This window comes from Mobula birostris, chromosome 13 (assembly GCF_030028105.1).
Source record: "Mobula birostris isolate sMobBir1 chromosome 13, sMobBir1.hap1, whole genome shotgun sequence".
NCBI classification, from domain to species: domain Eukaryota; kingdom Metazoa; phylum Chordata; class Chondrichthyes; order Myliobatiformes; family Myliobatidae; genus Mobula; species Mobula birostris.
Window position 1 is genome coordinate 100,063,936 of NC_092382.1, and position 23,088 is coordinate 100,087,023.

General features: G+C 47.3%; 1 gene segment (V, D, J or C); it reads left to right on the forward strand.

Moving 5' to 3' along the window:
• The first annotated feature begins 21,204 nt into the window (after positions 1-21,204).
• Positions 21,205-22,120, forward strand: LOC140208079 (T cell receptor beta variable 30-like). The segment is given in 2 exon segments: positions 21,205-21,253; positions 21,810-22,120. Coding segments are annotated over 2 exon segments (360 nt in total).
• The last annotated feature ends 968 nt before the right edge of the window (positions 22,121-23,088 follow it).

Consider the following 23,088-nt stretch of genomic DNA (forward strand, 5'->3'; position numbering starts at 1 on the left):
AGGACACGACATGTTCCGGGGAACATGTCGCGAAACAATTAATACAAATACATAAAATAGCTGATATCAATCCATGAGGTTATATTAGGCTTTACATACTCTGTGACTGACGGGAAATAATAAGAGAGCAGTGATAGTTGCGGGAAGAGGGGGGAGGGGTGGGTGAGTGGATGGAAGTATCGATCAGGCACACTGTTTGGGGAAGGGAATTGTTTTATGAGGCTGATAATCATGGCGCGGATGCAACGTATCCTCTTCCTTGCTTCGATTGGAACAAACAGTCCATGAGAAGAGTAGGCGAGATCATTCATGATGATACCGGCAAGCTTGCCAGCGCCTTTCTGTATAATTGTCATTGATGGCGGGGAGGAGTTTGCATGTGATGTGCACAGTCAGGAGTTCGAAACTGCTCACAGTGTAGACTGTTGTGCCATCGGTGTGAAGGTGTTTGTGAATGCGGCGATTTCTTCTGAATTTGATTTGAAAAAATCCCTCTTGTCTTGTTGACGTTGTTATATGCCTGAACCCAGGCCTCGATGTCTACCACCCCCTCTACCACGCCTCGTGCAGAGTCGCTTGGGTGACATCGGGGAACTTGTCAACGTGATTGGCCGGGTGTTTGGCCGTGCGGTCACGTGTGTAGAGTGTACAGCAATGGGCGACACAAACTGCCCTGCGGGATACCGGTGCAGAGGATGATGGGGAGGGAGTAGCAGTTGTGCATCCTGGGTATGTGAGGTCAGTTCGTCAGGAAGTCCAATTCACAGTTGCATTGTGGGGTATTTCTATCGATTAGTCGATGTTGTCACAGTTACGACATTTCAGTGACTTTCCGATGAATGGGCAAGCTGCACTGTCGCGCCTGTTTCTCTGCAGGGTGACAGCAGGGGGCGCTCTAAGACCAAACGGAGCGGCAGTGACTTCTGAATCGGGAAGTAGTCAGTCGCCGATCTCGACCTTGCAATGCAAAAGTCCACATTTTCAAACCAAGCATCGTCACAGCCCAGCTCTCACTGGGGAAAACAACTTCACCTCGTTTTTTGACACTGAGAGCGGTGTTGTCGAACCGAGGGACGGACCGCTTGAGGAAAGCATGTTTTTGACGTACAGAAGCAGGTGTGTGCAACGGCAGACAAAGCTGCAACGGGAAACTCGGACGGATGGCCAGATAGATGGATTTATAGAGAGATACGTGGCAAGATAGTTTGCAAGATAGACCGATTCATACAAATATATATGCATACATAATACACACAAACGTACGTCGGCACCGTACCGTACTAATCAGCGCGTCGCTACACAGCACCAGCAGCCTGGGTTCCGCTCCTTCGCCGTTTATAAGAAATTCGTAAGTTCCTCGCAGTGACGGCGTCAGTTCCCTTCGGTGCCCCAACTCCACCCTGGAAGGACGTAAGGGACAGGAGGTTAATTGATAATATTTATTTATCTGGACGTGGGGGGGGGGGGGGATTCACTGGGTTGGACGGTTCTGTTACCATTTTTCTTTCATTTTTCTTTGAATGAAACTGAACTACCTATACGTTGAGAGACAAACAAAGCGGCAGAAACTGTGCCCGAGAAACGGACACACAGGTCACACAACGAGAAAAATAACCCCTCATTTCATGTTTTGTCCCGCACATTTGCTCCGGCGGATACAATGAACATATATCGACCTTGTGTCTTCGCGCACTTCTGGTTTCTGCTCTGAATGCAACGTCATGCAGCGAGGGAGGGATGGGGATGCCAATGACAGAATCGGGGACGGGGCGTTGCAAGCCAGACTGTAACCTTATACAGTCATTATATCTGTCCTCACGCTCCGAACAGGCTCTGCTCTTCCTGAAGGAGAACTTTACGTGAAGGATGCTTTTGTTAATGGCGTTTGTGACCTGCTTGTACAGCAAGGAATATTCAAATCCAATGTTCCCTGCTTCCGTGTTTGCATTCCGTCTTTCTCATTCTGTCTTATCCACTTTTCCACATTATCTTTACGTCACGTCCACTTCCTTACCCTGTGAGTATCATCTTTATGGACCCCTGTTCTTCCTCCTGCGTATTTTCCGAATTTGCTCTGCCATTATTTCCGCGCTTGGCCACTTTCAGAACTTATCCTGTCTCATCCTCGCGTTGCCTCGCACATTGCCTCCAGCTAACTCTCTGCATTTTCGCTCTCCTGTCTTCTCCGTCTCTCGCTCGCCCCACACCGCTCCTGTCTATCCATCGCTCTCAACCTCACCCCCGCTCTTCCTACCAGCTCAGCTTCGGCGCGTACCCTGCCTCTCCATTTTCCTCTCACCGTCCCCTACTGCTGCCATCTCCACTCTACTTCCTCCCATTTCTTTATTTATCTGTCTACCTTTCAATAATTATCCCTCCTCGCTCCTTCCCTCCGCTTCGTGCTTTGACTCGGCACCGCCACACCCTTCCCTCATCCTCCCTATCCATCTATCTCTATCTATAAACCAGTCTTATCATTCTCCTTATCGATTTCTCCATATCTCTGTCTCATCTCTCCCTGGCGCGCTCTGGTTATTTCTCGATCACGTTCTGTTTTTCTGTACCTGCCTCTATTACACACAAACATACGGCGGCACCCTCACGTACTAGTCAGCGCGTCGCTACACAGCACCAGAAGCCTGGGTTCCGTTCCTTCCGCCGCCGATAAGAAATTCGTACGTTCCTCGCAGTGAGGGTGTCAGTTCCCTTCGGTGCCCCAACTCCACCCCGCAAGGACGTACGGGACAGGAGGTTAATTGGTCACATCTGTGTAATTGGGCGGCGAGGCTTCATTGGGTCGGATGGTTTTGTTAGCAAGTTTTCTATTTATGTTTTGAGTAAAACTGAAATGCCTATGCAGAGAGAGAAACAAACAGGCAGAAATCGTGCTCGAGAAACGGACACACAGGTCGCACAACGAGAACAATAACTCTTCATTTCATGTTTTGTCCCGCACATTTGCTCCGGCGGATACAACGCACGTATGTCGACGTTGTACCTTCGCGCACTTCCGGTTTCTGCTCTGAATGCGACGTCATCCAGCGAGGGAGGGATGGGGATGCCAGTGACAGAAGCGGGGGCGGGGCGTTGCAAGCCAGACTGTAACATTATACAGTCATTATATCTGTCCTCACGCTCCGAACAGGCCCTGCTCTTCCTGAAGGAGAGCCTTACGTTAAGGATGCTCTTGTTACTGGCGTTTGTGACCTGCTTGTACAGTAAGGAATATTCAAATCCAATGTTCCCTGCTTCCATGTTTTCATTCTTTCTTTCCCTCATCCTAATTCTGTCTTATCCACGTTTCCACATTATCTTTACGTCACGTCCTCCTCGTTCCCCTGTGAGTATCATCTTTATGGACTCCTGTTCTTCCTGCTCCTCATTTTCCGGCCTTGCTCGTCCATAATTTCCGCGCATGGCCTCTTTCAGCACTTATCTACTCTCATCCTCGCGTTGCCTCGCACGTTCTCTCCAGCTAACTTTCTGCATTTTCGCTCTCCTTTCTTCTCGGTCTCTCGCTCGCTCCACACCGCTCCTGTCCATCCATCACTCCCAACCTCACCCACGCTCTTCCTGCCAGCACAGCTTCGGCGCGTACCCTGCCTCTCTATTCTTCTCTCTCTGTCCCTTATTGCTGCCTTCTCCACTCCACTTCCTCCCATTTCATTATTTATCTATCTACTTTTCAATAATTATCCCTCCTCGCTCCTTCCCTCCGCTTCGTCCTTTGACTCCGCACAGCCATACCCTCCCCTCATCCTCCCTATCCCTCCATCTCTATCTATAAACCAGTCTTATCTATCTCCTTATCGATTTCTCTATATCTCTGTCTCATCTCTCCCTGGCGTGCTCGGGTTATTTCTCCATCACGTTCTGTTTTTTCTATACCTGCCTCTATTACTGTCTGGACCTCTCTCCAGCGCACGGAGTCGCTGCCGTTACTGAATGTATTTATTTTCCCCCCTCGTTTGTTCTTTAAATCACAAGCCGTGACTTCGACGGTGATCCGCCAGACACTCCACGCTGTTTCCGAGTCCCCCGGCCCGAAACAAACTCGTCACTGCACGGTCGAGGGCAGCAGCAGCTACTGATTGTTCTGGTACAGACAATACCCGGGGAAGGATATTGTCGATGTCTGTTTTACTCGATGGCTGCTCCAAGCGTGGCGCCGGACGCCGAGGTGGACGGGTTTACAGCCAGTCGACCGAAAAACAATGAGTTCACTCTGAGCGTCAGCCGCCTGCAGCTGAACCACACGGCCACATATTTCATATGACATTGATAGGAGCCTCGAGCAAAAACCTCAGACAGCAGAAGGTGAGGAGAACGAAGTAAGAGTAACTCTTGCACCCAATTCCCGGTAACAGAAATGATCCACACTGTGGTGGGGAAACATTCTCAGCTTCTTCATTCCAGTTCCATATGCAGTGAAGTCCGCTGATAGCTATGACTACCGTTACACCCGGGGTGGGCTGGGGACAGCCTGCCAATGTCGCCGCACATTCAGGCACCTACCTAGCAGGCCCATATTGTTCAATAGAATATCGAAAAAAGAACATTAAAGAAAAATGACAGAATAGACCAGAGCCCAAATGCAGCCACTTAAGTTCCTCCCTCCCACCCTAAAGCACATGCCCAGCCATCTAACTCCAAGGAAAGCCGCCTATCTTTGGGATTGCAAGTACGGAGGAGGCTGCAAGGGGCGCTGTTGCACCAGGAAACACTGGAGCTGAAGAGCGCCGTGTCGATTCAGCACCTGTTCTGATGAGGCTGTCTCCTTTAGTGAGGTCGTTAATCCTTACCGGACAGCAAATACGGGCCATGTTTACAGGGGGTTTTCGGAGCTGGCGGGTGTTCAGCTGAGCAACGAAACCTTTAGAGTTTCGAAGAATGTCGTATTCATTTATGTATTTGTCTATCTACCTTTCTATCTATCTATCTATTTATTTGTATATTTTTACTTGCTTTTTTTTTTGAAATACAGTCCTTCAAGCCGCCCCGGCCACCCATCTAAGATTTCACGCTCGCCTAATCACGGCGCAGTTTGCAACCAGCAATTAATCTACCAACCAGTACTGCGGGAAGAAAACGGACCATGGCGGGAGAACGTAGAAAAATGTTACATACAGCGGCGTCACCTTATGTACCTGATGCCCCTCCCTCGCCTTCCTCCAGCCTCTTTTCCCATACACCCTACTCCTCTCTTCATTCATAATCTCCTCCTCTCCTTCATCTTCTTTATTCCTGTTGCTCTTATCTCCTCTCCCCTCTCTCCCACTTACTGCCGTCCTCCTCATCTTATTAATCAACTTGCCTTTCACATCCAATGCCCGTCGTCTCCTGCATATCTCCATCATTGTTTCTCTTCCGAGTTCAAGCATGAAATTTGTAGCATGGAACCACAGCCTTGGCAACAAAAAACTAGCTTCGACCTTTATAATTTTGTATACCGGTATGTCGTCAGCCGTTCCAGTGAAAATAAACCAGCCGATCATTCTTCAATACATCTGCAGTCGTCTTATCCTGGAAACACACCTATGAATATCCCGTCCGCTCTTCCTATTGTCGCAACACGATTCCTGCCCAAGCTGTGTTAAATATTGCGCTTGTGGTCCAACCCAGCACGACACCTTTCACCTTACACTCAGTGCTCTCCACCAGGAAGAGGAGGCCGTTTGTTCCTTCTCAGGGATGATGGTAGCAGGACGAAGTACCGTCCCCATTGAGATAAACATAGTTTTAACACAGAACTATGGACGATGAAATTCACAGGGAAAATTTTAACTATAAATGCGATCGCAAGCAACAAAAAATCAGCTGTGGTTATACAAGTTCTGTTAATGATAGGACTTTCAAAAGCAGGAAGGGCGTTACTTCTGGAAGAAAGCAGGAAAATGCAGTCGTCGTGTCAGGGAAGAATCAAGTGAACGTCAATGTAATGAAATCCCACTGTGTCTTTTCCACCTCACATTCAGGTAAATCGGCGTCAGTTCGGGGCCTGTCGGAGTGTGCTGGGTGTGCTGACGTCACAAGGCTGGTGTAAGAGCTTGCATCTTGCCGGAAGATCGGCCACCTGCTCTCTCCTCGTTGTTACCAAACCGTCTGCTTACAATCCACATCGCGTTTCCTCTGTCAAACAAAACAACAAAACAGGACACGGCCACACGGCCACGTGTGCTCGCCTCTGCCACGCCGTTTACATGCAGTCTGGGGTTTTTGTCGAGCTCTTCCCTCTCGGCGAGTCACTGTGAATACTCCAGGCGCAAAAGTACACGGCCGAGTGATTCCCCCGCAGGCTGTTGGTCACCAGTTTGACCTCGTTAGCTTTCGGCGTCTGCAGGGTAAATCCATCGACCTCCCCGTCGGGATTCTTAACGTTAGCACCGTAGCTATAGAACATGAACTGCGGCTCCTGCCCTGGGTACTGGCGGTACCAGTGCACCTCATAAGTGCTGCTGCCCTCCAGGCTGCAGTTCAGGCTCATCAGCCTCCCCTGTGAACCGGAAAAAGCCGGAGGCGTCTGCTGGATCGTTTGCGAGTTCGCGGCTGGGGAAGAGAGGAGAGGGGTATGACCTCAGTAGGCAGGGAGACTCGGATCATGGAGACAGGGAGGAAAGAAGGAGAAAGAGAGATGCAGGAAGTAGAGGCATATGGGGAATAGAGAAAGAGATGGGGAAGAAATAGAGAGAGCGAGAGAATAAAAGAAAATAATTATAATTGGATGGACGGAGGTGAGAACTAAATATCAAAGGAGCGCGACGATGGAATAAGTAAGAAAGAAACACAGAAGAGCGATGGGGAAACAAATATTACAAGAATTAACGGAGCACAGGAAGGGTAATGTAGAACTTGTTCCTTAAAATGCTCGCAAATTGAAACTGTCCTTTACCGTGAAGCCAGACCAGCAGCTCCAATAACACGAACATCTTTGAACTTAGACCGTTTCCTCCAAGTGGAAGGGAGATCGTAACGAACAACCTTTTGAATGCCTTCTCAGGTCATGGGCGAACGCATGAAGCTCCGCCCCTCACCCACACGTCACCGAGTTGCGACACCGGAAGCTTAGAGCTTGAATGGTGTGTGGATCAAATCATTTGCCGATTCGGATGTCAGTCGAAAGGCCGGGCCCCATTCCAATTTCAGCAGGACAACGGGAGCTGTCCCTTCAGTCCCGGACACGACGATCTAACCTCAATGTCACAAACAGAGTCATTGTACCAATTTGGGAGGCGGAGAGAGGAATATAAGGAGGAAGGTACAGATTACGTTCAGCAGAAAGACAGATTAATTTCGTATATGGTGGATCAAAGTGCCTTTTCCCGTGTTGTTCATGAATTGAAAATAACAGAGTTGTAGAATATATGTTACAGACTGTGACCTCTCGGCCCAAATGTTTATTGCTTCAGAGGTGTAAATGGTAGCGTCGTATACTAGTGCAATACGGAAACAATCGCTTTGGTCCAACTGGAAACCTCATATAAATAACCTCATAACTCCCGTCATGCAAGCTATGATCATGCCGTCCATTTGTCAGTGATGACGATTGCAGTAGACATTGAAAGCGTGTAGCACGAAATTTTCCAGAAGTCAGCGAACAAAGCGAAGCAAAAGTGAATACCTGGCAACCAATTCGGCTGCGCGTTATATTTCGAGAATGGGATTAACCGTCAAGCAACCGCTTTACTCTGCGACCCAGCAGCTGGGACTTGGACAACCCAAAGTCTTACTCTTGTGTAGAGTGCCACCGTGCGGCGGTAATAAGTATAACCCCGAGACAGCAACTTGTGGAAAAGAGACAGTCACGACTACTGCGGGAATATTTGGCCATAAATGATGGTGCTGTGATGGAATCGACTGCGAGCCCACTAATCCTAACTATAACCCGCTCCCTGTAAATGCCTGCAAGAAAATGAATCTCTGGGTTGTCTATGGTGCCGTGTACGTACTTTGATAGTACATTTATCTTGACTGGGACCTTGACTTTATCAAGGCCTGCAAAAATCTCCGGGAGCGCAGATAAGATGCGTCATCATTATTTTCCGGGGGTAAGAGGGATTAGCCCCAAATTGCAGAATTTAATATTGAGGGACATCTGTTTAAGCTCAGATGAAGTTAGACAGCTGGAATGAATTGTTGGATGAAGCAGTAGAGAAGGGTACGTGTACACCATTCAGGCAGGTACACCGATGGTAAAGCTTCAAGGATGTGTTGAGTAAATGGAGGTAAATAGAATTAAAATAGACAGAACCATGAGGCACCTAAGTTGCTGGTTAACTTGACTATGAAGATGATCTTCTTTATCTCTATTCAGATCTTGAGGATGATCCGTGACTCCTACAGGGGGCGCTGTTGAACCACGAATGCAAATCCTCTGTCGGTAGAGGATCTCCATTTTGAAAGCCTCCCTTTGCAGCTGAGGTCGTGAATCATTTTCTATCATCGGGGATGTGGCTTCCATTCACAAAGATTTCTCGGCGGGCTGGCTGTTCCGCAGAGTTTGCAATATAACCGTCGCCGTGTCAATGAGAATGACCTGATAATCTTCATTCAGCCCCACCATCGTTCCCCTGGGATATGGCTCAGTAACTCCTTCCTTGTCTGTGATACTGAAAGGCAATAGAATAATTGAAAAAAAAAATTGATAATCAATGTCCAAAAAGATGATAAATAGATAGATAGAGAGATAGAAAGAGAGAGAGAGAGAGAGAGAGAGAGAGAGAGAGAGAGAGAGAGAGAAAGAGAGAGAGATAGAAAGAGAGAGAGAGAGAGAGAGGGAGAGAGAGAAAGAGGGAGAGAGAGAGAGAGGGAGAGAGAGAGAGAGAGAGAGAGAGAGAGAGAGAGAGAGATAGACGGATGGATAAATATATAGATAGAGATATAGTTGGATAGATAAATAGATAGCTGGATGGAAAGGTACTTAGAAAATTTATGGATAGAAAGAAAGATAGATAGATGGATGGATAGACTTGTGTGAATCAAGAAGCAGTGGATAGGTTTTTCCTTCTTGCAAGAATTTCATGGTATCATGAAAATAATCGGGAGAAATTACAAAGAAAATAATATCAAAATTGTGATTCCCTTCTTAATTTGTAATACTGCATATTTTCCCCTTCATGATTACTAAACGAGAAAGCACCAGGGCGCGATGTGTGTCGCTTTTCCGTCTAGAACCGCTGCATCGCTCCTAATTCGCCACTGCGACAACTTCCCCACGTTCTCCCACCCCTCTCCATCTCAATTTGAATGGCAATCAGAGAATGAACCAGGCGGCAACTACAGAGGAAATAACGTAGCGCCAATCAACCAATCCAATGGCGCCAAAAGCTGTCAGATGGCACAATCTTCTGCTTCGAAAAGTTGGTCTTGAAACGCACTCCAATGCTAATCGACATCTCGTAAAAATAATGGTGCGTGGAGAAGATTGCGTTCTCTTAATCATGGATTTGATCCCGTGTAAGCCAAAACAGCAGAAGTTCAGAGAAAGGGCTACTATTCATTGGGAGATATTAGAATCTATTCGGATTTATATCTTATAAGGATTCTGTCCACGTACGTGGAGCAGTCGCCCCGTTCCCTGCAGCTTAATTGGGGAGATTCAACCACCATCCAACGCAGGCTGCTTAATACGTGCTACACCATTATGGATTGTTAAACACCTCGACACGTCAAGGCAATAGGATTTGGATACAATTTAGAAAACACTGTGATTTACTGAGATTCTCCCTTTCTAGTCACAGTTTCCTAAAACTATTTTTAAGCCTTCTATGACCGCTGTAGTCTTTAAATAATGGGAAAGATTAGGCATTACATGCTTCCGGGATCTGTTTGTGGGAGGAAGTCTTTCTTCGTTTGAACAATTGTCAAGTGAATATAGTTTACCAAAAGCCCACTTTTTCGGTACTTACAAATTAGAGATTTTCTGCGATCTCAATTATATACATTCCCTAATAGACCTGATAAGAACATATTAGATGGAATTCTTAATATGAAACTATTCTATAATTGTTCAATACCCAATATTTATGATATGTTGTTGGGAATGAGAAATGCCTCTTTAGACAAGATTAAAATCTTTGGGAACAAGATTTACAGACCTGAATTTCTGAAGAAACTTGGAACGAGATTTTTAAATTGGTTAATACTTCACCGATATCTGCTTGTCATTTCCTCCTACAATGTAAAATGGTTCATAGGGCTTATATGACCAAGGATAAATTATCTCGTTTTTTTATAGGGATATATCTCCCTACTCTGATCGGTGTAACAAGGGAGAAGCTTCACTGATTCATGTGCTTTGGACTTGTCCAAATCTTGGAAAATATTGGAAGTATTCCAAACTTTTTCTGTACTCTTGAAAGTAAATTTAAGCCTGATCCTTTGACTGCCCTATTTGGTATTGCTGGAAGGAAAGATACAATTTTGAAGACATCTGATCTGCGCATTGTTTTTATCTCTCTTATGGCTAGAGGGGCGCTTTTGTTGAAATGGAAATATGCTGTTCCGCCTAATCATGCCCAGTGGTTACGGGATGTTATGGCACGCCTAAATTTAGAAAAGATTCGTTGTTCAACCTCTGAATCTAACCAAGATTTTCAAAATTTGTGGGGGTCGTTTTTAAATTATTTTCATAATCTTTGACTTCTTGTTAGGGTATAGAAGTTGATTAATAGTATATTTTATTACCTGATAAGTTTCTTTTTTTCTTTTTTTCCCCCAAACAGCTTCGACTTTGGTAGTGCTTCTTTTAATAAAATTGTTTATATTCTAATATACGGATTAATCTAATCCATATGAATATAGACTAAGGAGTTCGTTAACGTGATTCAATATACTGTATTTGGTATTATTATATTCTTTCTTTTGTTTTATATGTATTCTCTTGAATTCTGTATTCTGCTATCTAGAAATCAATATAATATTGAAAAAGAAAAAGAAAGAAGAAAGAAATCACACAGACAAGCAGACGAGCGTCTGATTATCAGCTGGGTCTCAATAGGTTGCAGGACTGTATCCGTGCGGTGTGCGTCTACATTACAGACAGCAGTGCAAATACTTTCCTTACCACAGCAGTTATATATCAGTCTAAACTGCCCTGATAGTCATGTTCTTGTGTGTATTTACATTGGATTCGAAAAAGACACTATAGTAAATGAAACGACACACACAAAGCCGGACAATCAAGATGCATAAGAACGCAGACAACACAATTATAAATAACACACATCGTCATCAATAAATGATATTCAGAGCATGAGCTGTAGAGAGCTTGAAAGAGATTCTGTCAGTTTTGAAATAGTTCCGTGTTGAGGTGAATGAAGTTATCCACACTGATACAGGAGACCGAATCTCCGTGGAAAACTTCACTGACCTCAAAACTGAAGAGCAAGATAATTGCTTCACTCAGGCTTGCTATGAGGATGTGACGAATGGCGAAGAATTTCTGTCGTGGAAGTGATACCATGATTTCGAAATGATAACAGTAGTAAGTTGGAGCTCTGAGCAGACTTATCAATTGGATAGAACCTGCATCCCATGGGTATGTGCCTCCCGGTTTCGAATCATCCAATCGCATCTGCTTGGCATGAACTCATCTCGGGCCTCGTCGGCAGCTTCTCAAAATGCCAACCGTCCAAAGGCGACAACGTGCGGAGGAAGTGAATTAATTGACACAGAGCCAACTCGAAACCAGCTGCTTCGATATGCAGCGGCTTTCCGGCTATCCGCTACTGGGCTTCACTTGATTCCATATGGCGGAAGTGTCCTCGTCCTGTACACTATAGTGTGGGAAAGATTCAGCCTGCCGCTGATTGTGGTGGTGATCCCGCGTAAGTTAAAATCACAGGTTTATGGGAAGGGGGTTGTAGAATGCCCTTTGTGGAATGACGTACTGCAGCATCGGACGTGGTTAGGGTTGGTAGATTTCCTCATCAAGCTGTCTCCGTTGCAACTCATGGCCCGACAACGTCTGAACACTTATAAATGATTGCCGCGCTTGTCAGACTGTCCCACTGTGGAATAAGGCATTCAAAGGACGGGTTTCCCACAGTTTCGCTTTTCAGTTTGGAAAAGGACCTCGGGGGTTTCTCGGAGGGTGCATAAGGCTCTATCCAAACTTTGTTCCAAACTTAAAAGCGGAAGAAAAGCTAGTATGCTCAACGGATATTTAACACCAATTCCAAACTGCGGTGCACTGCGTTTCGTTTTGCCTGACTTGGAGTGCGCGTGTGTCAGTGTTACTCTGCGTTTCGCATGTTTCACTGGGGGCTAAATGCTTGGAGTTGATCGCAGAGTGGCCAGTGTCTCTCGGGAGCGTCAGTCCCTTCTTTGTAAACACTGTTACGTGTCAAAGTAATGAGTGAGAGAGTGAGAGACAGAGAGAGCGATAGAGAGAGAGAGAGAGAGAGGAATGAGGGAAAGAGAGTGAGAAAGGGACAGAATGGTTATTCAGCTCAGCAGAGTTGGACTAGTCTGCTCTACCGGATCTGTTCCACCATTCAACCGTGGTCAGCGGGCGAGCATGGTGTTTCGCGCCCAGGACACGGCGCGCAATTGTGTGAATCGTTGAATCAATCGAAGAGTGGCCACGGTCCTTCGAGATCGCGAGCCCTTCCTTCTGTCTGGCCTCCGCGCACTTTGAACTGCAATTTCAATACATTAAAATTCAAGCAACACACATCTAGATTGCTGGTGAACGCAGCAGGCCAGGCAGCATCTCTAGGAGGAGGTACAGTCGACGTTTCAGGCCGAGACCCTTCGTCAGGACTCACTGAAGGAAGAGTTAGTAAGATGTTTTGAAAGTGCGAGGGGGAGGGGGAGATCCAATATGATAGGAGAAGACAGGATTGGTAAGGATGGAGCCAAGAGCTGGACAGGTGATTGGAAAAAAGGATATGAGAAGATCATGGGACAGGAGGTCCAGGGAGAAAGACAAGGGGGGGACCAGAGGATGGGCAAGGGGTATAGTTAGAGGGACAGAGGGAGAAAAAGGAGAGAGAGGGAAAGAATGTGTGTATACAAATAAATAACAGATGGGGTACGAGGGGGAGGTGTGGCATTAGCGGAAGTTAGAGAAGTCGATGTTCATGCCATCAGGTTGGAGGCTACCCAGAGATTAAGGTTCAATAGGTTTCTGTTTTACAGGGGTTCTGCCCACGTACCTGAAACAGTCGCCTTCCTCTCTATCAGTCACAGAGGGAGAGGCAGCCAACGTCTACTGTACGCTGACGAATACGGGCTATAATGTTATGTATTGGCACAGACAGCGTTCCGATCGGGCAATGGATGCTCTCTTCTATTCAGCTGTGCATGGTTCCGTTACGAACTACACATCCGATTCCTACACAGCGACAAGACCCAGCAGCACTCTGCTTAAACTGGAGCTCAGTCGGGCATCGGCCTCCCTGCCACCGTTTACTACTGCGCTTGTAGTAGCGCACAGAACCTGAGATAACGAGTCTCCCACTACAAAAATCTTCCAGCCGATCAGAGGGAAGTTTGAACGTTCCTCTTCCACCGCACGGCGGCAGCACCGAGCTGTATTAGACTGCTCCTTTCTATCCCGAACGGGCAGCGCTCGGCTGGCTTTCCGCCGGTGTTTCAGTTTCCTCAGGGATCACAAAGACAAGCGTTCCATTTGGATGCGTAACTGCTCCACATCAGCTCTGCATTTGACAGCAAGATACTCCAGGGAGACGTTCACATGCCCCAGCACAGCGTGGAAACATCTCTCTGTCTGTACATCTGGTTAGCTCCGTAAAATAACGAGCGTAATCAAAGATCCCAGCCACCACTCGAGCAGCTTCTCTCTCGTTTGACTTCCGACTCTGAAACAGGCCGTTTGTACGATCTCAGGCTGCAATAATGTAGACTCTTCCCATCAGAAACTGTCTAATTATGATCTTCGTTCTTTCTTTAGCTAGACACTTGTGGCCATAATAAACTAATATAATAATTTACCTTGTTCTCCCTCAATCCACAGTGCGAAGCAATTTGACGCTCTAACTTGCTCTTCAAGTGTAGGTAGGTCAGCAATATTTTTTTTTTTTATCGCCGATCGGTGTCCGATGATTTGCGAGAACTCAAAAGTTATGTGTTGCTGCAGAGTTCAGAGTCCGAAGTAAAATTCTAATCAAAACAGGAACGCGGCACGAGCTACCCTGAGGTTAAATTTCTGGACAATTACAGCACATACGATGAAAGATAACAATAAAGTCCATGGAAACTCAGGCACAAAGATGGACAAACAGTATGCAAATGAAGGCAAAATGTGCAAAGACATATTAAGCAAAAAACAATAAGTGTGGAAGTAATAAATATTATTGAGATCACAGTGGGTGAAAATCTTGAAAAAGATCACCTGGGTTTTCAAATAGTTCAACGTTAAGGTGGGTGAAGTTGTCAACACCAAGCGAAGAGCCCGAACCTGCGGGGAAACGTCACTCACCTCAACACTGAACGAAACAAGATGGCGGCTACACGCCGCCTTGCTGTGCGTTATGGCGAAGGGCCATTACTTTCTGCCATAGAAGCAATTCGCCTATCAGCGAATCCCAAGTAACTGAATTGAATCTCTAATCTCGTAATATTCGTTTCATTCGGGTGAATTTACCGATTATTTGAAACCTGCTTCCCTTGGACATGTGCCTCCCAGCTTGGAATTATCCAGCCCCTTCTTGAGGGGATCTCGACTCTCCTCGCCAGCTTGTCAGCACTGCTTTGAGCTCCAAAGAGGGATATCGCTGCGGAAGTGACGCAATTGGCAGGGAGCCAATGGGAGAATTGCTTTATCTGGCCAGGCGGTGAGTCTTCCCCGTGAATTGATACTGAGCTTCACTCGATTCCACACAGCGGAAGTATCCTCACCCTGTAAATGATGCTGAGGGACTGGCTTTGCCTCCCGCTGATCGTGGCGATGATCCCGCGTAAGTTAAAATCACAGGTCTGGGGTAACGGGGTGTAGAATGCCCTCTGTCGAACTACATTGTGCAGTGTCGGATGCGGTTGCTTGATAGATATTCTCCTCATGAGGCCGATGATTTGATGCCTCCCTTTCAGCTCGTTAGCCAAATGACAAAACGTTTTCTGACAGATAAATCGTTACCGCGCTTGTCAGAGCGACCGAGTGTGGGGTCCTTCAGTTCTCTCACCTGGCTCTGAGGGGGTGCTATGGGTGTCTCATCTCACAGTAGTTCATTGTATTGATCGCAGAGCGACCGGTGTCTTTCGGGAGTACAATCCCCTTCTCCGCAGACATTTTGGGTGCGTGTCAGCGCTACAAGAAAGAGAAAGGGAGAGAGAGGGGGGAGAGAGAGAGCTCGTTTGAGTTAGGCTATTCAGCCCATCGAGCCTGTTCCACCATCCGGCCAGGGTCATCGGGTGAGGATCGCATAGCACGCCGATCTGTAGGTTAATCGGAGAGTGGCCGTGGTCTGCCGATCACACCAAACTCTTTATGTGTCTAGCTTCCGCGCTCTTTCATGATCAATTCGGATAAATTGACTTAGTCTAATCTCAATTCTGTCCTACAGGGATTCTGACCGCCTACGTGGAGCAGTCGCTTTCCTCCCTGACAGTCCCGGAGGGAGAGACGGCAACTCTCTCGTGTACGCTGCTGAATACAGTCTATACAAACATGTACTGGTACCGACAGCGGTCCGGCCGGGCAATAGATGTTCTATTCTATTCTGCTGGGCAAAATTCAGCTATGAATTACACATCTGATTCCTACGCGGCGACAAGGCCCAGCAGCACTCTGTTTAAACTGGAGCTGAGACAAGCATCGTCCTCCCACTCCGCCGTCTACTTCTGCGCGTGTAATAGCGCACAGAACTTGAAATAACGAGTCTCCCTGTACAAAAACTGTCGAGCCAATCGCAGCGAGCTTCAATGATCCTGTTGCGCCTCTAGGTGGTAGCACGCGATTGTCTTTCCCTCTTCTGTCTCCTACGGGGAACAGGCCTGCATATCTCGGGTATAACATACAGAAGCATAGCGGCTTGTTATTGGCTCTGCTCTGCAATTAAAGGAAAGAATATCGAGAGATGTACAGAGCTGAGTTGATCAGATATCTGTCGACACAGCCCGTTACCTCAGCCAAGTAGCCAGCATAACAAAGGCTCTCTGCTGCTGTTTCCGACTCTTCTGCGAGGGGATGTTTTGATAATGTGCTCTCCTGACCTTACTATGCAGTTCCCTGTGGTCTTGTTCACCTGCACTGCATTTTTTCTCTGTCACTGTTAAACTTTACAGCTGAACCTTGTTCTGCATCAGTGCGCTGTGTCATTATTTGATCGGTGTGAATGTGATAGAGGAGGATTCTTTCACTGAAGCTCGATACATTTACCTTGTTCCATCTGAATGCACCGTGTAGTAAATTGATCTCTCATCACTGCATAACTGCTTCGGCAAGTCAGTGCACGTTTCTGTTCTCACCAGGATACCAACTGCCTTCGTTGCCTGCCTCATTGCTCCCGTATCACCATAGCTTCCCCATCAACCCACAACGATTTCCCTGTGATTTCTATTCTGGCTTTGAGCATGAGTGTGTGTCGGATCATGGTTAACACAAATGCAATATGAGTAATTCAAGAAGATAGGTGTACGGATAGATAGATAGATATCCAGTAAAACAGTCAGGCAAACATACAGACCTGGCAGCAAAATATCGTGTGCTGGTGTTCCCCCGGACACAGCCCATGGTCTCTTCCTCCTTGAGATGATTTATTCCACTGTCGTCACTGGTATTTGGGATCATATTACTTAGATTTTCAATGTCGTCCGCCCTCCCTTACATGCCTTTCGTTTGTTCGTACAACTAATGCTCTGTTTTGCTTGCCCTGGGTTCATCTGCCTCTCAAGCACGTCTGCCTCCCAGCTGCGAATCATACAAACGTATCTCCATGGCATGAACTCATCTCGGGCCTCGTCGTCAGCTTCACCACAATGCCAACCGGCCAAAGGGGGCAAGGCGCCAAGGGAGTGCGGTTATTGGCACAGAAGCATCGGTAAACCAGTCCGCTTTTTCAGACCACGCCGATAAACTTGAACCTGAGAGCTGATACTGAGCTTCACACGATTACACATAAATATCGTGCCCTGGAGATGATGTTGTGGTGGACGTTTTGCCTCCCGCTGATTGCGGCGATGTTCCCGAGTAAGGTGACATCACAGATGGTGGGGAAGCAGGTGTAAAATGTCCTTTGCAAGCGGAAATAGTGCAGCATCTGACGTGATTAGGCTTTATAGATATCCGCGTCATGACGCAAAAGATTTGAGGACTCTCCTTCAACCATCGAGCCTGATGACGAAGTGTCTTATCACTGATAAGCGGTTTCCGCGCATGTCAGATTGCCCCAGGGTGAGATAGGGCATTGAATTCACGGATATTCCTGAGTTCCTCTACGATACCTGTAAGAGGAGCTCGGGGGTTTCTCGTTTTTTTTTTACGAGAGATTATGTGTCAAAAGTAAATGCGGATCAAATGCGAATATGCTCTTCAGCATTTTACCCCAATTCCTCACTTGTTGAATGCATCTCGTGTTTGTCTAAATTAGGGTACGGATGTGTCGGTGCCATCGTGTTATAGCCGGAGATGTAATTGGGGACAGCTCCCGCGTCGTATTCAATTCTCCACATGTTATGCGCTTCGAATACCCTCTGACAACCTAGTCCAGGTCCTGGTCTTCACATGTGGCTGAGCGACTATGCCCGGAGAAACTGTCTCTGCTGACATGGGAAGAGAAGAATGGCGGCTTACTGGCGCCTTAAAACCAGTCGCTTCGGGCAGATGGGGCTAGTCTGCCGCGGTTCCCATTTCATCTTGGGGAAGGAAAACTCTGATCTCAAACCTCCGCTGCTTTCCGGCTGTACCCAGCCATGGGGAGGGCTTCAGCAGTGAATCCCCGGGGACAAATCCGGAGCTGCAGCCCCGAAATTAATCCTCTGTCGAATTTAAAGTTGACTAGCAGCACCTGGGACGCCGGAGGTACCGAAATATACCGGTCTCTGTGGGGAAACTTGCTACATGGGCAACAACTTGCTCTCCATAACATACTGACCGGGATTGCATGTAGAGATAGAGCATAAAACATAGAACACAGAATAGTACAGCACAGTACAGGCCCTTCGGCCCACAATGTTGTGCCGACCCTCAAACCCTGCCTCCTATATAAGCCCCCAACTTAGATTCCTCCATATGCCTGTCTATGACGCAGCACCCATAGTCGACCCTGCACGAACGGGGTCTCGCTCTCTGACTCACTCGCCCTGCGTGGATGCTACCTGACCTTCTGGAGTCCTCCAGCATTTACGTCTTTTGATAGATAGATGAAGAGGGAGAGTATGAGAGAGAGAGAGAGAGAGAGAGAGAGAGAGAAAGAGAGAGAGAGAGAGAGAGAGATGAGAGAGATCTGAAGATTTTGTGTTTTTTTTTCATTGGTGGTAGATGATGTAGGTCTGATGCGTTAACCAATTGTATTTCCTATGTATGTTTGTTCAACTGTAACCGAAACTTTCGTTCGATATCGGCTTCTGAACTGTAATAACCTTCGTGGTAAGACGCGCAGGGAGTGACGCCTTCAACAAAGGGCCAATGGGATTTCCGTAATCAGATAGGAGACAACGCGTTTCTTCTGAATACCGGCATTGCGCTGCACTCGATGACAAAGTGAGCCGGTATCTCTTTAGAGTGGATGATGGCTTGTGTAACGCCTTGCATCCTCCTGATTTTGCCGTTGATACCAAGTAAGTCAAACCATCACAGATCCACGAAAAGCGGTGTGGTTTTTCTGTTAGACTTATGCAGTGCGGCATTTTCCTTCCTTCAGCTCGGTAGAGGGTATCAAATTTGAAATCCCCTCCCGATCTCATGTTCCAAAATGGAAAGATCAGACCACTGATGACAGCCGGTACGTTGGGTTTCGGAATTGAAATGACGTCCTCTCCAGTGGACAGGTCTGAACGTGGAAGTGGTGACATGTATGTCTGTGCTGCACTGAGGGGGCTGAGGTACTGATACTAAATACGGATCAAATGCCAGCAAGCTGTCCAGTTTTCCGGTTCAATTCCCCAATCTGGTCCAATGGCGGCTGATATGGCCCACGGAGCCGTTCACCACTGTGACATTTCTCGCACGTTACTTACTAGTGATTGGATATCATCCCGTTGGGTTTTGCTGAGGGTGGCCAAAGGATTTTAGATACACGGGTTCCTTCTTTTTGAACATTTTAAACAATATCTGGTTGACTATTGAGATTAATTAGAGACTGATTGAATTCCTTTCTTGCAGCGATTCTGGCGGCTTACGTGCAGCAGTCGTCTTCCTCCCTGTCAATTGGAGAGGAAAAGTCGGCCAGCATCTGGTGTACGCTGCTAAATACGGGATATCCAGCCATGCTTTGGTACAGACAGCGATCGGATCGGACCATAGATGCTCTCTTCTATTCTGCTGGGCAAGGTCAGTCTATGAACTACACATCCGATTCCTACACGGCGACAAGGCCCAGCAGCACTCTGTTTAAATTGGAACTGGGCCGGGCATCGGCCTCCCACGGCGCCGTCTACTACTGCGCTTGTAGTAGCGCACAGAGCTTCAGATAACGAGTCTCCCACTACAAAAATCTTCCAGCTGATTGCAGGCAGGTTCAGAGTTCCTTTTGTACCAGCAGGTGGCAGCACAGGACTGGTTGGCGTTCTCTCCTGCTCCAATAACGGTCGATATCACCAGGACAAGAATTCTACCTGATATGGCAACTGCTCTACAGTTACCAGCAAGAAACTCCAGAAAACAATACGTCCGCACAGCTCAGCGGATCTTGGAAACGTCCCCTCGCTAACATCTCCTTCTGTCAGAAGAACAAAGACGCCAGCCACCAGTCGGTCAGAAGACTCAAGATCTGAATATACATACTAACAGTCGCAAAGCAAACCTTTTCTCCCGCTGTTATTCAACTCTCGAGTGGCCCATTTTCTACGGTGCGATGGTACAGAAATGTGGGCCGCTGACGTCACAATGAACCTCGTTTTGGTCCTGTACGTCAGTTCTGCTTTCTCTCGGCAGCTCTTAAACTTTATTGTCGTGCCTTATTCTACATCAGTGCACCGTGTACTGATTGTATATCTGTGAACAAGCTTATCACTGCATCTTGTTACAGGTGACAGTAGCAAGTCAATGTCAATACCAGCACCGATACCCTCCAGAGCTGCTGACTGACCCGCTAAGTTTCTGCACTAAGTTGACGGTGACACCAAACTGAGTGGAAAAGCAAATTGTCACGGCTGAACACATGAAGCCACACCCCTCAACCGTACGTTAGAATAATACCGAATATCTTAGTCATCACCGCGCTCTTTACGAGCAATGTGCTATGAAGTGGGAGACCGTGGTCTACCCAGGACCATGATTAATCCTGCTAATTGTTTCTACAGAAGTGCTTTCCCTTTGTTTTATTCTTGGCAGTGTCTTTCCGAAACATTTTACCCCAGCCATTTCCAATCGTCATTAGAGATGTTCTGCCTGATATTAGTGGTTGTTCAAATAGAAACTGATAGACGAGCAATCCACCGCCTGTTCCCAATGCTTCACGGGACACCGATCGGAATTCATTCAGTTGCGACACCTTGCCTAAGGGTGCCCTGTATTCTAGCGGAGGGAAGGAGCGCCTTAGACTTCCTTTGGAAGAGACTCACCTCCTTTCGTCACCCACAGTACCGTGGTATCATGTGGAACACACGTTGGAGTTAAACAAGAGGCCGCGGGATAACAGAACCGGATCGGTTGATGCGAATGGAAGCAGTCGCGCTTGAAGGTATTGTGCGATCAGGCGTGGATCAAACAGGCCGCTTGCTTTGAGGTTATGGCGAAGTGGGGAAGCCTTTCTGGCATCGATATGTTAACTGGTTGAAGCTTTATTCTGTTTGCATAGTCCCTGCCGTCGGGTACATTGACCAAACATGTTAAACCGGTTTACCACGAGTGTGCGCCTCCCAGTTTCAAATTTGCATTGCATGAACCCATCTCGGGCCTTGTCGTCAGTGCCACGAAAATAAAAAACGACCCAAGGTATTTACCGAGGCGGAAGTGACGTAATCACGACAAAGACAGCGGGAATCTAGTTTCTTAACTGCACCAGACAGATAGACTTCCCTGAGAGCTGGTTCTGAGCTTCACTCGATCCACACAGAGGAAGAATCCTTATCCTGTAGATGATGGTGCGGAGGACAATTTCCCTGCCGCTGATCGTGTTCATGATCCCACGTAAGTAAAAATCACAGATCTCGGGGAAAGGGGTGTTGAACGACCTTTGTGTAACGACATGGTTCAGCATTGGACATGGTTACGCTTGGTAGATTTTCTCGACAAGAGGCCGAAGATTTGATGCCAACTTGGCAACTCATGAGCCGAATGAGAAAGCACCTTCCACTGATAAGCTTTCCCGCCCTGGTCGAACTGACCCAGTTGACATTGCGCGCTTCCTTCAGTTTCGCTAAACCTGGGAGATGATCTCGGGGTATCTCCGGGGATGAGTGGGGTTTTGCGTCAAAACTGAACGCGGACCAAGTGAGATTTGTACGATATTTAACCTCAGAATCAAAGCGTTTCGAAGAATCTCAATTTGTCTGAATTGGAGTTCGTGTGTGTCAGGATAGTGTATCGCGCCTATGGCACGTCGCAGAATAATGCGAACCTTGGGGTTAACCTGAGAGTGGATGGCATATTTCGGGAAAGCCAGCCCCTTCCTTCTGTCTAGTTTACGCGCGCGCTGATCAACAACTGAGGGACATTGGAGATTAATCGATTTTCTGCCTTACAGGGATTCTGGGCGCTTTCGTCGAGCAGTCGCCTTCCTCCTTGTCAGTCGGAGAGGGTGAGACGGCTAGTGTCTCGTGTACGCTGTTGAAAACGGACTATACACCCATGTATTGGTACAGGCAGCGGTCCGACCAGGCAATAGATTGTCTCTTCTATTCTTTTGGACAAGGTTTGGTTACGAACTACACATCCGATTCCTACACGGCCACAAGACCCAGCAGCACTCAGTTTAAACTGGAGCTGAGAAAAGCATCGCCCTCCCACTCTGCCATCTACTACTGCGCTTGTAGTAGCGCACAGAACTTCAGATAACGAGTCTCCCACTACAAAAACCTTCCGGCCGGACGCAGGGAGGTTTCGCAGTTCTGTTGCACCACTAGGTGGCAGCACAGGATTGTGTTTGACTGTTCCTTTCTGTCACGAGCCAACAACATTCAGCTGGCTCTTTTAAGATGCCGCAGCTGCATCAGATATCACAAAGGCGAGAATTGCATTATGATGTGTAACTGCTCGATGTGGATAATGCACTGCAATTGAAGGCAAAAAAAAACCGCAGAGAGACGCGCACCTGTCTCAGCACATCGTGGATACCTGCTTCGCGCCTATCCATCTCGATAGCTCAGTAAAGCAACGAGCAAAACCAAAGATCCCATCCACCACTCGAGCAGTTTCTCACCCGCTGTAACTGGACCCTCGAACGGGCTACAGGATGGTGCAGTGACGTGCACTCCTGACGTCACAAACTACCCCATTAAGGTCGTGCTCACCTGCGCTGCAATTTCTCCGTCGATTTTAAAGTTTCTAGATGAACCTTATTCCACATCAATCCACAGTGTGTGATCTTTCGGGTGTGTGTGTCTGCACGCGCGCGCTGTCCGGTACCCCTGGATTCCCCCACTGAAACGGCACTGACTAAAATGTGGCTTTCGCTCTCTCCTTTCTGCTTTCGAATGACAGCTGAAGAAATGTGTACCGCTTACAACTGCACCGGAGGCTAAAGACGTCATCCGGCCAATCGGTTCCAGACAATGATTCGGCAGCGCAGTGTATGTCATCTGAAAGCAGCTCATGATCAACACTCCATCCCGAAGCCCGTCAGCTTCCACCCTGTGAAAGATTGGTGCGTGGAACGCATTGTCCTGCGCTGATCGTGTCCTTGATACCGCGTCAGTCAGCAAAACAGAGGTTCAGGGGGAAAAAAACTGGCGTGCACAGAACGAGCTATCAATTCCTGAGAAAAATAAGACTCTGAGAGAGTTTTTTTTTTCAGCAGTCTGGTA